The sequence below is a fragment of the Microtus pennsylvanicus genome, chromosome 21 (genome assembly GCF_037038515.1).
Source record: "Microtus pennsylvanicus isolate mMicPen1 chromosome 21, mMicPen1.hap1, whole genome shotgun sequence".
In the NCBI taxonomy this organism is placed as follows: Eukaryota; Metazoa; Chordata; class Mammalia; order Rodentia; family Cricetidae; genus Microtus; species Microtus pennsylvanicus.
The window spans coordinates 8,154,838-8,171,648 of NC_134599.1; the positions used below are offsets into that span (position 1 = coordinate 8,154,838).

At 36.3% G+C, this 16,811-nt stretch overlaps 1 protein-coding gene across 6 annotated transcripts in view; it reads left to right on the forward strand.

The window, feature by feature from the left end:
• Pals2 (protein associated with LIN7 2, MAGUK p55 family member) overlaps nucleotides 1-16,811 on the forward strand; it is a 92,798-nt gene that overhangs the window by 45,596 nt on the left and 30,391 nt on the right. For all 6 annotated transcript variants that reach the window (XM_075955156.1, XM_075955157.1, XM_075955159.1 and 3 more), the window contains exons 2-5: nucleotides 628-746; nucleotides 9,974-10,126; nucleotides 13,544-13,696; nucleotides 14,372-14,599. In XM_075955156.1, coding sequence (XP_075811271.1) covers nucleotides 630-746; nucleotides 9,974-10,126; nucleotides 13,544-13,696; nucleotides 14,372-14,599 — 651 coding nt within the window. In that variant the 5' untranslated portion in view covers nucleotides 628-629. The remainder of the gene's footprint in view (nucleotides 1-627; nucleotides 747-9,973; nucleotides 10,127-13,543; nucleotides 13,697-14,371; nucleotides 14,600-16,811) is intronic.

Below are 16,811 nucleotides of genomic sequence, written 5' to 3' on the forward strand. Positions count from 1 at the left end.
GGGATATTAGCTGTAATTTTCTTAAGAGTTATATTTGTCTAGGCTTGGAACCAAAGTACCTGATTTCACAGAATAAATTGGCAAAAGTGTTTTTGCCTAGCATAGTGATGCAGAGGGAGGTGGATTTCTAGAATTCCAGGCCATCGAGAGCTACATAATGAAAACCTCTCTCAAGTCCCTCATCCCCCACTCCCATACAAAGAAGAAAGTGCTTATGTTATTTGAAAAATTTGTCAAGTTTTAGTTTTAATTATGTTTTTAGGTGTTTGGTAGAATTTACCAGTGATCTGATTTGGACTTTATTTTGTGTGTGTGTTATTTTATATCTATACTTTCTATAAGTCTTCAAATTTTTATTTCCTCTTGTTTAGTATCTTCAAATTTGAGAAAAAGCAAATGAGTTTTGTGTGTATTAAGTGTAGTCTTATAAAATCAAAACTGTATATAAACATTCATCCAGTTCATGGGACAGTAATTAATGTGAAACAATTTATTTTCTTAAATAGGATTTTTCAGAAGAGTTTTGTTAATTTTTTTATTTGCACTCTTATTCCATAATGGTCTGGAGTTTGAGTATTCTTTTATTTATGTATTCACTAATTCTTATTTCATCTTTTATCTCATCAGAAATGCAGCAAGTTTTAGAAAACCTTACGGAGCTGCCCTCATCTACAGGAGCAGAAGAAATAGACCTGATTTTTCTCAAGGGGATTATGGAGAATCCTATTGTGAAATCACTTGCTAAGGTATACTAGTTCATTCATAAGATTACTGAAGGACTTTGAAAATTGTTTTTATGGAAGTCTTTTCAGTGATCACCGTTGTGGAATTTAGGTGATACACCTTTCTGAATAGTTAGCAAATAACACTTGTCACATAATGAAATATTAATGTATGCAAAGATAAGGTTTTCTTGCTGTTTCTATTCTGCCCTTAGAAAATAGGATGACTTTTAGCTGTTGATCCAGTACCTTAAAGCAAGACCATTCATAAGAGAACAGAGCTGAGCTGGAGCCTGTGAAAGGGATTTTGGTTCTGTCTTCACTTTATACCAGCAAGGTGTTGATTTTTTTCTTTTACATTGTAACTTACACCTGTTTATCATTTAAATTTTTAATCACTTTTATTTAGTTCTTTTTTTTTATTTTATTTTTGAAATTCTAGATTTTTTCCCTATAACCCTAATATTTTTAGATGTGTTCTCTTAACTCTGGAGCAAACTTTATTAACTCATTTAATACACACCTTTTTACAGCCATATTTGTAGTTCTTTTTTATTTTAATTGCAGTTTCTTAATAATGCTGTTTTTGAATATCAAGGAAGCTCAGTATATTTATTGCCTGTTTCACTCCCTGCTGGCTCTTACCTTAGAAGTTGTTCTGGGTGGTTTTGCTTTTGGAAAGCCATTCTGATGGTCCTCCAGCCTCTCTTTCTTAGATCCACCCCTTCCTTTTTGTTTTGCATTGACTGCTAGAATGCTAATCTTACCTGTGTGGGGTTTATTGTCTTTCATTGTGTTCTAAGGCTTCAGAAAACCCTTTCACCTTTCCCATTAGTAACTATGAATTAATGTGGCTCATTCATCACAGTTACTCATGATGAGGTCATGTGGTAAAAAATAGTTTTCATAACTTACATATTTATTATTGCTGTATGTTTTATAATATACAGGATATTACCTTCCCATTCTGACTTCTTGCTTTGTACCTTAACAACTTACTGTGTGAGCCATAGCTTCAGGACCTGCGGAAGTCAACAGGAGCTATTTAAGCCAATACTAAAAGAGGTTTGCCGTGGCCTCTTATTGGTACAGTTGTTTTACTCTTCCCTTATCTTACACTGTTGATTGTCACTTTTTATTGTCTGTGAATCACTTTTGTCCCTGTTTTCATGTTTAATTTGAGGCTTTTATTGTAGCTTTAGACATCTTAACAACATGTAAGGCATTTGCAGTATGTTTGTAGTTTCCTAAGGCCTTTAAAATACACTAGAGTAAATGATAGGACCAAGGATTAGGCCAGGTATTCTAACCTTGCCTTTTAAGTTATGTGCTCTATTTATTTTAATGCAGAGTGATGGTATTTATGTGTATTTATTCCCAACAAGTTCTGTGAGTGGAAAATGGATTGGTTTGTACCACCTATGATGGACCTTCAGAAAGTCACCAGATTACCATTCTTAGCAGTTGAAATGGTTGATTTACTTTGGAAAACATATGGAGCAACTGTACTCTTTTTGATTAAAAAAAAAAAAAAGGCTGGGCAGATAATTCAGAGGGTAAAGTGCTGTGTAAGTGTGAATACCTGAATTCAAGTCTTCCAAACCCACCTAAAGCTTGGCGGTGGCAGCAGCGGTGGTGGTGGTGGTGGTGGTGGTGGTGGTGGTGGTGGTGGTGGTGGTGGTAGTGGTGGGTGTTTAAGAAGCACCAAAAAAGAAACAAAGAGACTTTGTTTTAAATAAGGTGAAAGGCAGGACTGATACCCCAGTTGGTCTCTTCGCTTTCTCTGTGGAATAGTGGGTGTACATACCTGTACTCACACACACTCATTGTGTGCTTGTTCTCTCTTGTCTGTCCCCCTCTAGTCTCTCTCTCTTACACACACACAGCATAGGTACACAAAAGATGGAAAAAAAAAAACAGAATTGATCAATGATAACCAACATTCAAGCAGATTTTTAGTAAACAAAAACAGTGGTAGTTAAATACTCATGCAGCATAAAGATTTGCAGTGAGGGAGGAACATCTGCTTCTCAGTAAGTCACAACAATCCACTTCTTACTACAACAAGAAATTGAAGAGAAGCTAGACGCGCTGCAAGGCGGGATTATGTGACTAGTCAGCAGAAAAACAGTGTAAGTGTTACCATTTATTCTTTTAGTAGAGTTTTTAAGTAAGGACTTGAACATGGCATTAGCCCATCTTAATAAACAAGAGGAAAAGAGAAGACATGTAAAATACTGACATTAGAGAATGTGAATCAAATCTAATTGACATTTTAACACTGAGATACAATATCTGAAATTATCTCATTTGATAGGTTTAAGTATTGAAAACTAGAAAATAGATCATCTGAAAAAACCCCAGTTGAAACTCATGGAAAGCCCAATCACAATATAGAACAGTGAATGTTCTTGTATGTAAGATGCACATCCAAGCTCTAACGTGTGTGTTTCCCGTCCCAAAAAAGAACAAGGAGAGAAAGTAGAAATGGTTTAAAATCAGAAAATAGATGAGTGTTCTGCCTCAGAGAACCCCTAATGTTCCTCCTGGCTTTCTTAGCCTGCTTTCTTAACCCAGGATGACTTGCCCAAGTAGCACCACTGAAAGTAGTCTGACTCTCCCATATCATTCCATTAGTCAAGGAAATACCCCGCATGGCTTGCCCCCCTCCCCGAGGCGATCCTTATGGAGGCATTGTCTCAATTGAGGTTCTTTGCTCCCAGATGACTCTAGTTTGTGTCAAGTTGAGATAAACTAATAAGAATGACTTAAAGAACCGTGAGTGAAGAGAGAAATCACAAACAAAATACCTTGAACTGAGTGAGGAATTGCAAATGCATGACAGAACCAAAATTTGCTACAAAGCCAAAAAAGAAAATTTCTGTGTCAGAAAATAGCAATGCCCAAATGGGAAAAATGCAATGCAAATAAACAGAAAGAAGTGAGCAATAAAAATGTGACAGAAAAATTATTACAACTTATGATAATATATTAATAAAGTCAATATACCTCCAAGTAAACAAAAATTACTGCCTTGGGTTTAAAGAAAAAAAGGACACCATAACAAATCCACAGACAGTGTTGCAAGGATAATAAGAAATTTATGACCTGGAGCTGGAGAGATCCAGGTTTGATTCTCAGCACATAGATGGTTGTTCACAACCTTCTGTAAATGCCAATTCCAGAGGATCCAATGCACTCTTCTGGCTTCCTGGGCATGAGACACAGATGTGGTCCATAGATACTAATGCAGCCAAAATACCCACACATATAAAGTAAACATTTATCTTTTTTCTGAGACAGGGTTTCTCCCGGAACTCACTCTGTAGACCATGTTGGAATATCCACCCTACCACTGCCTCCCAAGTGCTGGGTTTAGAGGCATGTGACACCACCACCACCAGGTTTAACATTTCTTTTCAATTGTAAACAGTTTTGTGACCATGACTGTGACAACTTAAGTGTAACTTAATTTCTTAAAAGAGAAGCCTCACATAAGAGATAACTTCAGTAGCTCTGTATCTAGTTCTCAAACATGGATGTTTGAAGTGTAAAGCATTGTATAAAAGAAGCTCCACGTCTCTTTACCGTAAATTCTACCAAACATTTAATGAAGAAATAATACTAATTTTACATTTTTTTTCCAGAAAAGGGAAAAGGAAGAAAACACTAATGTTACCTTGAATATAAAAATATTTTGATAAAAGAAAATTTCAGAATTGCATTCCTGACAAGCATAGATTTAAGTCTTCTGTTTGTTTTAAAATCAATTTTATTTTATGTGTATGAGTGTTTTGCCTTCCTGTATGTCTGTACACCACGTGCATGTTTCCTGCCCAAGGGAACCAGAAGATGGTGTTGAGTCCCTGCAACTGGAGTTACAGATGTTTGTGAATCACCATGTGGATCCTAGTTATTGAACCCAGGTCCTTTGCAAAAGCAGACAGTGCTCTTAACAGCTGAGCCATCTCTCTTGCCCCAGTTTTAAAATTCTTAAGATTAGCTAGCAATTACAACAGACAAAACAGTAATAACTTGTTATAATATCATTCATATGCAAATAGGAATAATTTGACCTTTTATTTTTATATTTGTTTTTATATTTTTATTTTTATATCCTTTAATTTCCTTCTCTTGTCTTATTCTGGCTGTTGCTTGCAGCACTATATTGAAAAGGAGTGGGGATAATTCAACTTTTATTATGTTGAGGTATGTTCCCTGCAGATCTACTCTGTCTAGGACTTCTTATCATTAAGGCATGTTGGATTTTGTCACAGTCCTTTTCTGGTTCTATTGAGATGATCATGTGATTTTTGTCTAAGTCCATTTGTATGAATTATTATATATTTTGACTTAAGTATGTTGAACCAACTCTGCATTGATCTTTTTGATATGTGCTTGTAATTCAGTGTGCTAATATTTACTGAGGGGTTTGTATCTTCAGAGTTATTGTTGTGTAGTTTTGTTTTGTTCTTGTTTCTTTATCTGGTTTGAGTATTACCATAATACTACCCTCATAGTACAAGTTTGCAAGTGTTCCTCCTGTTTTCTTTCTTTTTCTTTTTCCTTTCTTTTATTTTTTAAGAGTTTAAGAAGGATTGGTTACTTTTCTTTAAAATTCTGGTAAATTCTCTGAATCCATCAGGACCTGTATTTTTTAGACAGAAAGCTTTTTATTGCTGTTTCAATATCCTCTTTGTTATAGGTCTGTTTAGGTTGTTAGGGTTTCTATTGCTGTGAACTCAGAAATCTGCCTGCTTCTACCTCCCTGAGTGCTGGAATTAAAGGTGTGAGCCACCATCCCTGGTTCAGATATAGGTAATTTATCTGATAAATAATTTACAAGTATTTTCTCCTAATCAGTAGATCATCTTTCCAGTTTCCTTATTTTACATTGTGTGTGTATACATGGACTTCTGGACACGTGTGCACATTCATGTGTCGAGTACAAGCATCAGCATGCCAGGGTGCAAAGAACAACCTTGGCTGACAACCTTCACCTTCCACCTTGTTTGAGGCAGAACCTGTAAACAGAAACTGTACTTTCATTTCCCTGACGCCCAGACCTGAATAATCACAGACACTGTATTAATTAACACTGGCTGATGACTCAGGCATATTTCTAGCTAGCTTTTATGTCTTAAATTAACCAATTTCTATTAATCTGTGTACTGGCTGTGGCTTACTGTTAAGGTTCTCGCTTCTTTTTCCTTCAGTAGCTACATGACTTCTGACTGATTCCACCTTCTTTCTCCCTACATTCAGTTTAGTTTTCTGGCCTAACTATATTCTGCCCTGCCATAGGCCAAAGAACATTCTTTATTAACCAATAGTAATAAAACATATTCACAGCATATGAATATGATATATATATGGGAATCCCATATCATCAGGAGAGAGAGGGAGGAAAGGAATATGAGAGAGAGACAGAGACAGAAGCCTAGCTGGGTGGAGCTTTCTTCTGCAGCTCTGGCCTGTGCTGGTGGCTAAAATGCTTCAGAAAAACAGCTTTTTTCATGAATTTGTACCCCAAATGTTGGGCACCAGTTGTAGCCCAAAAATAAAAATGCAGAGACAGGATTGTTTGTTTGTTTGTTTGTTTTGGCATGCTTGGCTTCCTTGCAGTTATGTATGAATTTTAGAATTAGCCTGTCAGTTGCTACAAAGAAGTCACTTGTGTTTCCAAGAACTATTACAATGATTCTTTTGACCATTTAGAAACTTACATGTTTCAAGCTGAGAATTACTACCATTTGTCCTGAACAGTTTTGTTTCAACTTTGACACAAGCTAGAGTCATCTGAGAGGAGGTAACCTCAATTGAGACAATGCCCTCATAAGTTCAGGCGGTAGGCAAGCCTATATAGGGCATTTTCTTAATTAGTGGTTAATGGGAGAGGACCCAGCCCTTGGTGGGTGGAGACACCTTTGGGCTGGTGGTCCTGGGTTCTATAAGAAAGCAGGCTGAGCAAGCCATATGGAACAAGGCAGTAAGCAGCACACCTCCATGGCCTCTGCATCAGCTCCTGCCTCCAGGTTCCTGCCCTGTTTGAGTTTCTGCCTTAGCTTCTCTCAAAGGACCGTATGTAAGCAGAGCATCTGCCCTTTCCTCCCCATGTTGCTTTCCGTCATGGTGTTTCATCACAGCAATAGTAACCTTAATTAATACACCATATCTTAAAGGAAAAGACTCATTTAATCAAACGTGATTCATTTGCCCCTTTAATTTTTTTTTTTTTTTGAATACAGGGTCTCACTATATAGCCTTGTTGCCTATCTGGAATTTGCTATGTAGACCAGGCTAGCCTCCCGTGGGGGTGTGCTCTACTGTGAACTGCTCTTAACTGGTTTTTAAGGTTTCCTGTGACCCTGTTAGTTTAAAGAATTAAGTTTAAGTTGGCACTTAACCCTTGAAATTATTTAATAAGTTTTGATGTTAAAGTAAATTAATGGTCTCAAGTTTTTTTTTTCCCACAGTGCCTCAGAGCTTTAATAACTACATATTATAACTATGGTTCTGTATTTCTGTTCTAGGAAAAAATGAAATTGATTTTTTTGTTGTTAATGTTTCTATAGATTCTCATGTTCCCAGTTGCCCTCAGGCTCACTATAGCTAAAAATGGCCTTGATCTTCCTGATCTTCTTGCTTCCACTCTCAAGGGTTTTGATTACAGGCATGTGTCACCATGCCTGGCTATTAAATTGATCTTGAATATTTTCATTTTAGAAATTAATCTTACTATAGCCATAATTTCACTAAAACAGTTTCTTAAGACTTTCTGTATTTTATATTAAGAGGCTTTATTTCCATAAAACCAATCTGTAAAGTAAAGGAACGTTGGTTATATTTGGGTTACCTTCAAGTTATGCCTCACAGGAGACACTGCCTTGTCTGCCTGTAGTTTTTTATCATGTTACCACTTAGCATTGCCTAATATGTAATAAAGGCATGCGGAGAGGAGAGGAGGGAACAGTATTATGAATAGTCAAGTCAGCAGTCATTTCTTTACTGAAGGCCTGAACTGAAGCAGTCTATACATAGCTTTATATATATTAATTATGTGAGTAGCACAGGAGAACACTTAAACCTGTTGACTTAGTGCTTGAATGTAGTAAACTGGTCATTGTCTGTGTCCTAGAGAACACAGAATTTTTACAGCTCTTCCTAAGAGCAAAAACATGCAAGTCATAGGGGCAGGTGGCTTTCAAAGCCGTGGAGTACCAGATACCTATGAGAAGGGATGGGACAGAAGAAATGGTATACCTGTCTTGGGAGAGCATACTTGTTAAAGCAGCAGGTGGAGGAAGCCTGCAGAAAACTGAAAACTTCCCCATTCTTCCTACTCTTGCACTTCTCGTTTTTATATTTTTTTTCTTATCCAAATAAAATAGAATTGTTTATTTAAATCATCTTAGGTCTTTTGACATGCCATTGCATGTTTAATCAGAGCTGCTGCTTCTTTATCAATCTATTTCATAACTTTAAAAATGTTTTTTCCTGAGGTCTTTCTTAAAGTCTCTTCCAATTAAGAGTTTACTTGGCTGGGTGTGATGGCACAGCCTGCAGTCCCAGCTACTCAGGATAGATACTGAGACAGAAAGATTTCTTTTTAATTTATTTATTTATTAAAGATTTCTGTCTCTTCCCCGCCACCGCCTCCCATTTCCCTCCCCCTCCCCCAATTAAGTTCCCCCCCCCCCTTCAGCCCGAAAAGCAATCAGGGTTCCCTGTCCAGTTCAAGGTCACTCTAGCAGCATAGAAACTGTCTCTTAGGGGAAAGCGAAATTTGTCCCATGGAAAAAAATGCATGCTTGTAAATCACATTGGAAAAAAAAAGCTTATGTAAACAAAATGATCATCATTTACAAGTGTTATCAAGTTGCAAATGTTGTGTTTGGATTCTCAAGCAGCTATCCTGAATGGTGATATATACAACATGGAAAACATCACAGTAGTATGATACTGGAAATAGGATTTCTATTTAGCATTTAAAGAAATGAATTACAAGATGTCAGTGTAAAATCTGTCATCGTACATGGTCTTCTGAATTGAATCTCAATAGTTACCCTTTCCCTGTCTTTAGAATTAATGAGCAACTCTTTGTCAAAAGAAAACCTAAAAAATGGAACCTATGTAGTGTTCCTTCTCAATATGAATTTAGAATCCTGGTTTACTCCTATTATTAAAAAATGTTTGCACCAGAGATAGTGTAGGACCATGGAAAAAAGACTTAATTATTTTAAGGTACAGATAAGAAAGAGGTTGCCTCCCAGTCAGAGTATGAGACCTCTCAGAGCTGCTCAAACACATTTTCCTCTATGTTGATGATTTACTTAGTGTTTTCATTACTTGGTGTGAACCCAGTATGCATTAAGAAAGGACAGTGCCATTGAGCTGTATCCCTGGGCTAGATTTTTAAACATGAAAAATACTAGCTTCAGGGTTCTGAAGTTTCCAAGTGAGTTTTGGTTTTGGTTTTGTTTGTTGCGTTTGTGCATCCATCGTCTTTCTGTCTGTCTGGGCTTCGTTTTCAAGATCAGCCCAGACACTGGCCTCAAACAGCCAACCTGACGTCCCAGATTCCCCAGGACCGGAATTACAAACATGCCAATATACCTGACTCACTTCTTTTTTAAATCATTTCAAAAATAGTAACATGCATAATGAATGTTTTTATTCTTTTTATACTTAATTATTTGCTTTAATGAAATGAAACAATGTCCAGAGTTCAGGAATAGATACCGAGTTAGTGAGTAGAGAGTAGCATGTGCTCTTTACGTATCATCTGGCCTATTCAGTTTTTTTTAGCAGTAACTGTAAAAATGAATATATTTCATGGCGTTAGGGTAGAAATAAAGACCAAAGTCATTACATTTTATGGTGTATTTATAAAATCCATCTATTGCTTCTGATTAAAATATTAAATATGGCTTCAGTAAATTAGACCTCTAATGTCTTTTTCTTATATTTGTGCATGTGTAGTGTACATGCTACAGTGCTATGGAGGTCAAGAAGACACCTTAGGGAGTCAGTTCTCTCCTGCCGTGTGGGTCCCAGTGATAGAACTCAGGTCATCAGTCTTGGCAGCCAGTGCCTTCGCCTCACTAACCACCTTGCCCACTCTCTAAGTAATATCTTGTAAAACTAAATATGTATAAATTTGTAAATATATATATATACACACAAGTGAAATATTTGTTGAAATAAAAAAACTTCAGTAATATTACTTTAATCCATTATTGTCTTTTCAGGCTCATGAGAGGCTTGAAGATTCAAAATTAGAAGCTGTCAGTGATAATAACTTGGAATTAGTAAATGAAATTCTTGAAGATATCAGTCCTCTAATAAGTGTGGATGAAAATGTGGCAGAGCTGGTTGGAATACTCAAGGAACCTCATTTCCAGGTAACTTACCCTCTTCCACAGCTTTCTCCTTCCACGCTGAAGTAATTCATGTTGTGTAGAGCCTGTCTTAAAATTCCCTAAGTCCTAGACTATGTATTTTAGTATTCTAATGTTAAAGGAACATAAACACACGTATATGGCTATGTACATCACAGAAATGTACAGTGTCTGCCACAGAAATAACCTTGACTTTTCCTTTGTGCCATCAGTTAACCCTGACCATCAGACCCCGTCCTTGGAAGAATTCTCCTCACTTTGGCAGTGTTGCTGCTGCCACCTTTTGTTCATTCGTTTGTTTAGCTTTGTTGTTGTTCCTTTATTATTGGATGAGGGGCGTTGCCATAGCAGATAGATAGAGGTCATAGGACACTCTGTTGGGACCTTTTCACTCCTTTTACCTTGTGAATCCCTGAGATTGAACTCAGGTGATCTAGGTTGATGTTGGAGCCTTTATCCTCTGAACCATCTTGATGGCCATTTTTTTCTTCGTTAATACCACTGTTTTTCTCATTCTTTTTTTGGCCTAGTTTGGACCATTTTTTAGTATGCTCCAGTATCAGGGTTAATTCAATCAAACCCATGATGAAAAGATGACAGAAAGTTTGTTTATGGATAGGAACTGTCACATAGCATACTTTGTTCTATAGATTTAGAAAAAAAATGTGTAGATTTTTTTTAAAGTTAAGTTGCTTCAAGTTAAGCAGTTTCACAAAGAAAAATTCACTTCAGAGCAGAAAGGATGGGATATTTTTATTTTAAACCTATAATGGTTAAAAGTATATGCTAGTGGAGACTATTAGGGAAGTAACAAGCAAATAAGAACCCCAGAAATACATCCAGCTGTGCATGGCTACTCATTCTGTGATAGAGACTTTACATTTTAGCAGGAGAAAGAAATGCTGTGGAAGAAGAAGAAAGTGTCACTGTTTTCCCTGCAGTCTTTGCCCTCAAAATTAGATGCTAACACTCCTTTGCTTTTGTAAGACATTTGTGATTGAGTTCATGTAAGGCAGTATAAAGTATCTGAACTTTATCTTGGGGCCAGGGCATTATATATATGAATTTATGACCCATGTCTGTGGGATTCCCATTGCCGTCTTTACTGAGGTGTTTAGTTGAAGAGACAAAGCTATGGTCATCATTGTTGCACTTCCTGAGTTTATCTGGTTGATTTTTCTGATGTGTTATTTACTTATAGAAGTTTTAATTAAAAGGTTGATTATTCGCTTCTCAGGTGAACTACTTTAAGCTCAAATACATCTTTAATGATGTTGCTATATCAGAAGATGTAGAGTACCTGGTTCCCTACCAGTGTTGGTACTGAAATCAGTTCCTTGTTTAAGGGCTGTGACAGTCTAATCCTTTCTTTGAAATTGTCTCAACTGGGTAACACTATTCAGATACTTTCTTATTTGGAGGTGTGTTAATTGTTTCTTTTGGGGGATGGGGTCTGGTTACATAGTACAAGCTGGCCCCTAATTCACCATTCTCTCCTGCCTTGGACTTCAGAGTGCAAGCATTATAAGAATGTATCACCACAGGGGGCTAATATTGTGCAGCTGTTATTTCCTAACAACCACTTACCTCTAGATAAACACAAATTAATAATCCTTGCCTAAATCATTATTTTCACTTGGGATTATAAATAGCATTTTCCAAATTGTCTCATTCTGTCTGTGTCGGGTGGCATTGTTCTGTAAACTCAGAGCTTGTCTTCAGCTGCCCTACTGACCTGTAACATTTCCTCCTGGGAAGGCAGCAAAATGATGGTTCCTATTCTATACCAATTTTCAAAGTAAGAGTTGTTGAAAACATCAGCTTCAAATGATAGCAAATGATGCTTTTTAGTCTTTTTATTTGCTAAATAGCTTTGTGGACCTGTAAGGTTTTTCCCCCTAAATGTGGAGTTTCAGTTCTTTATGATAGTTATCCCTTTTGCATTCAAATTACCATGACTTTAACCAGGGACAAGCAGCCTTTTAGTATATAAATCTGGAGCACATGAAAATTCTTGACCAGAGAGATAAAAGTGTATTAATAGTGTGTCATGTAGTCACAGGGGCAGAAAGCCCTGCGTCAAAATAGAGGCCCCAATTACAGCTTTGTAAAACTTCCAGTGTTATTAGAAAAACCTCACAGATAGAGATTTCTGAGTTCTTTTCCATTTTCAAATTTTTATGTGTGTATGTGTATTTGCATGTGTGTTTTATGTGTATGCATGTATACAAAGCCTAGTGATCAAAGTCTGCTGTTTTCCTCAGTTACTTTTCATCTTTTCCTTTCTCCCTCCCTCTCATCCTCCCTTTTTGAGACATTTTGTCACTGGACTTGGAGCTTACCAATTGGCCAGCAAGACCCAGAGATACTCTAGTGTCTACTTTTACAGAGCTGGGATTGCAGATAATCACCACTGTACCCAACTTTTTATATGCATACTGGGAATCTGTACACAGAACTTATGTTTGGGGACAAGCACCTTACTGACTGAGCCATCTTCCTAACCCTGTTTTTAATTTCCCACGGTATCTTTATGAAATTGTCAGGAATTACCATTAAGCCAATACCCAGATTGTTTCTGTCTTGAATGTGTTGATACTTTCTAGCCCTATTTTTATTTGTCATGTTTGAACTTGTATTCTGTGTACTCAGAAATTTTTTAGTTTGGTGTTACGGCAAGTATTGAATTAAAACTTAACTCCTTTAGGATAAGGAATTTTTTAATATTTAATATACAAAAAAGGCAACTACACAGTTTCTAAACAACTACCTCAAGAATCATCTGTATAGCATACACATAATAAACATAGAAAGCAAATTGAACTTTGTATCTGTAATTATTTCTGATTCTTTTTAAATTCAAAACATAGACTAAAACCTTAATTGTTAATATGCAAATTCATATTAATGATAGAAGTTGTTGATAGTTATTTTCTCTTAGACATTTTTTAAACATACCTTTTATACATGTAAACAAATGTTTCACATTACTAATATCAACATAGTGAAACTTAGAATTTCTGTCACTTGACTATTTTTGCACCTTATGAGTAGATGAATAGAGATTAGTGGTAAAGGCTGAAGAAGATGCTGACATTGTTGATAGGAAATTTGTCACCTCCCTCTACCAGCCTTAGAAACCCAGGCTTGGTTTCTAGTGAATATGGCACTTTAAAAATAGAAAACTAAATTCTACTAGACTCTTCAAACATGAATATGATACTGTTTGATGCTAATAAAATGATCTAGTTTTACTTTTCTTAAAAATATTATATATGTATTGTACGTAATTCATACTGGGAATTTAATGTGTCCTGAGAAACTTTTAGTGCTCCACAGTGATAATGAACTAATAAATTATTTTTAGCAACTTGTTCCATCAGTAGCTAATAACCACAGGCTGTTTTGACTCCTTAACAGTCGCTCCTGGAGGCCCATGATATTGTGGCATCAAAATGTTATGATTCGCCTCCCTCAAGCCCAGAAATGAATAATTCTTCTCTCAATAATCAGTTATTGCCAGTAGATGCCATCCGTATTCTTGGTATTCACAAAAGAGCTGGAGAGCCATTGGTGAGTAGATGAGTCACTGCTTTCTTAGATATGAAATGTCATGCGGCCCAGTCCCAGCTCCTGATATGCTATTGAAACTGTGCTCATGCTTATTTTGTCAGACTTACGGCCTTTGTATGAATACACAGCAGATGATCTGTCAATCATGGAGCCTATGAAACGCAATCAAAATGAAACCTTAAGCTTACTTAGAAGCTATAAATATGCCAGTGGGAACAGGAAAACTGTTAAAACTGTTTGATTTCTTCCTAGCCTTTTAGAAATGATGTGTTTGCTTACTAATGATAACACCAAATCAAGGAAGAAAGTCGTTACTCAAAAGTTGAAGTAAAAGGGACTCTATGAGGTAGTGGAGTTAACTACTACATCTTACAATTGTTTTATTTGTGGTTCCTGAAAACAGTGATGTGGCAAACACGACCAGTCAGGAATCACTGTTGCTTCCTGAAGCTTCGTTTGTCTGTGGAATACAGCCAGATTTTAAGGGTTAGCCCATTTGCATTCGTGTTCTGATGACACATTTCCACTGACTTTATTGACACTGGATAGGAAATAACATGGGAAAAGAATTCACTTACCTGCTTTCAGAATTATTTTATTTGTATTCAAAATGTTTAAATATTTATTCTTATTGAGATAAAATCTTTGCTTTTCTTTTTTCATAATTTCCTCCAGGGTGTAACATTTAGGGTTGAAAATAATGATCTGGTCATCGCCCGGATCCTCCATGGAGGAATGATAGACCGACAAGGTCTGCTCCATGTGGGAGACATCATTAAGGAAGTCAATGGACATGAGGTTGGAAACAATCCAAAGGGATTACAAGAGCTGCTGAAAAATATTAGTGGAAGTGTCACCCTAAAGATTTTGCCAAGTTATAGAGATACTATTACTCCTCAACAGGTTAGTGATATTTCCTGAGTGATTTTAAAAACACTTCGTTTTTTTTCATTATTCTATTTGCTGGATGCTTAATTGTTACTATTTTGTTTAAAAGAGTTTGTCTTGGTAGAGTTTTACATTTTTATATAATACTATCTTAGTATTTATTATAAAGGAAATAATAAAACATTGGTTTGTGAGCATTATGAACCCTGTTATTTGGGTAGTCTACAGGTAGGTGTCAGAATTTTAAGTACAGTTGTTGAAAGCATTTTTGACTAAAGCATTTTTGACATCTCTTACCTCCAGGTTAGTGTTCTTGTGATATGTTAAATGGCAGACAGTGCCAGATAGATTAGATTAAAGATGATCCTGGACACTTGGTTTTTCCCACATTTCATATATATTTTAGGTGAAATGAATGAATGAACAGTAGAATGTGCTAATGGTAGAGATTATTTCAATCTTTTGTAATGGCTGCTCTTGTCGTGACAATAAGCCTAGTACTTGAGAGATTGTAAACAGAAAGACCCCAAGTTTGGAACTTAAGCTGGAATACATAGTTAGAACCCCCCCCCCAAAAAAAGAAAAGATAGAGATAGATAGCCTTCTGTTTTTGAACCCTTCTTTAGGAGATAGGATTCTACTTAATCATGATTTTCTTTTATGTATAAATTAGACCTGAAAATAGTGAGTTTGGCTGAAATAAAGGTAGATGTCCGTTTTGTATGAAATAAACTTAGATGTCCGGTTTGTATGAAATAAAGGTAGATTCCGTTTTAGTTCTTTTCTGTTGCTGTGATAAAATACCCAACAAAAAGCAAATTAGTGGAAAAGAGGAGTTATTTACAACATACAGTTCCATCATTGTAGGGAAGTCGAGGCAGGGACTTTCAAACAGCCAGGTCCATCATATCTACAGTCAAGAGCAGAGATAAATTAATATATACATGCTGACCTATGTCTTTGCTTGTGCTGAACTTTTTTTCTCCATTACTACACAGCCCAGGACCTCCTGCCTAGGGAATGTTGCCACCCACAGCCCTTAACTTAAGACAGCCCCTCAAAAGCATGTGTATAAGCCAATCAAGTATAGATAGTTTCTCATTGATATTCATTTTTCCAGTTGATTGTAGGTCATCAGTTAAAACTAACCATATTACCTTACTTAATAAAGAAAAAAAACACTAGAACTTAGACTATCCCTGTTCTGCTACTTTCCTCCATTTGCATATTTCTATTTGTGACAAAATGAGACCTATTTGAACTTGAGTGTATTGAAAGAATAAGACATAATTTAAAAATAGCAAAATAATGATACATACCGCAATAATAAAATAGTTTAGATTGTTTAACAAAATAATTATTTAAATGATAATTTATTATTTTATTACATATTAATTATAGTGGGATGGTAATATTTTCCTCTGTGGTCCCAACCAGAAGTCTTATAATGAAATCATCAATATGTATTAGTTACCTTCTCATTCTGTAACAAATACTGAACAAAAGCAACTGAAGGAAGAAAGGGTTCATTTTGGTTTACAGTTTGACAGAACAGTTCATAATGCTGGGAAGATGATGGCAACAGGAGCTTAAGGTAGCTGGTCACGTGTCCACAGTCAGGAGCAAAGAGAGGTGAATGCTAGTACTCAGCTCACTTGTTCCTTTTTCATTCAGTCGAGGTTCTAAGCCCCTGGGATAATACCATTCACATTTACTGTAGATCTCTACGCAGTTAAAGCTCTCTAGGAGCACCTTCATAGATTCTCCCAGAGGTGTGATGTTTCCATGCTGTCTCTCAGTCCTGTCTAGCTGTTGATGATCACACTGTGCGTATAATGGACTTTACAAGCAAAACAGCTCTTTGTTTCCTGTGTAAATTTTGTATTTGCTGACCTGAATAACTGACTTCAGTGAAGGACTTTTAGCTTTGGTTTAAGCATAATTTTTCCCCATCCTATAATTTCTTGATTTTACCTAATCTTTAGAACTAGAAAAGAATATTCAAGTGTGGAGATTGGGTCCTATGAGCCCATGCAATAGCTCTGGCATATTCTACTATAAAAAAGAGCCTCCAACTGTATTCAAATTGGAGTACAGTTTCTTTTTAATGAACAGAAAATCATTATGTTTAAACAGTAATCATAAATCAAGACTGTTCTGGACAAACCTTGGGTATCTAAGAGATGCTGTGTGTAAGGAAGGGTATTTGCCATTACAACTGACTTCT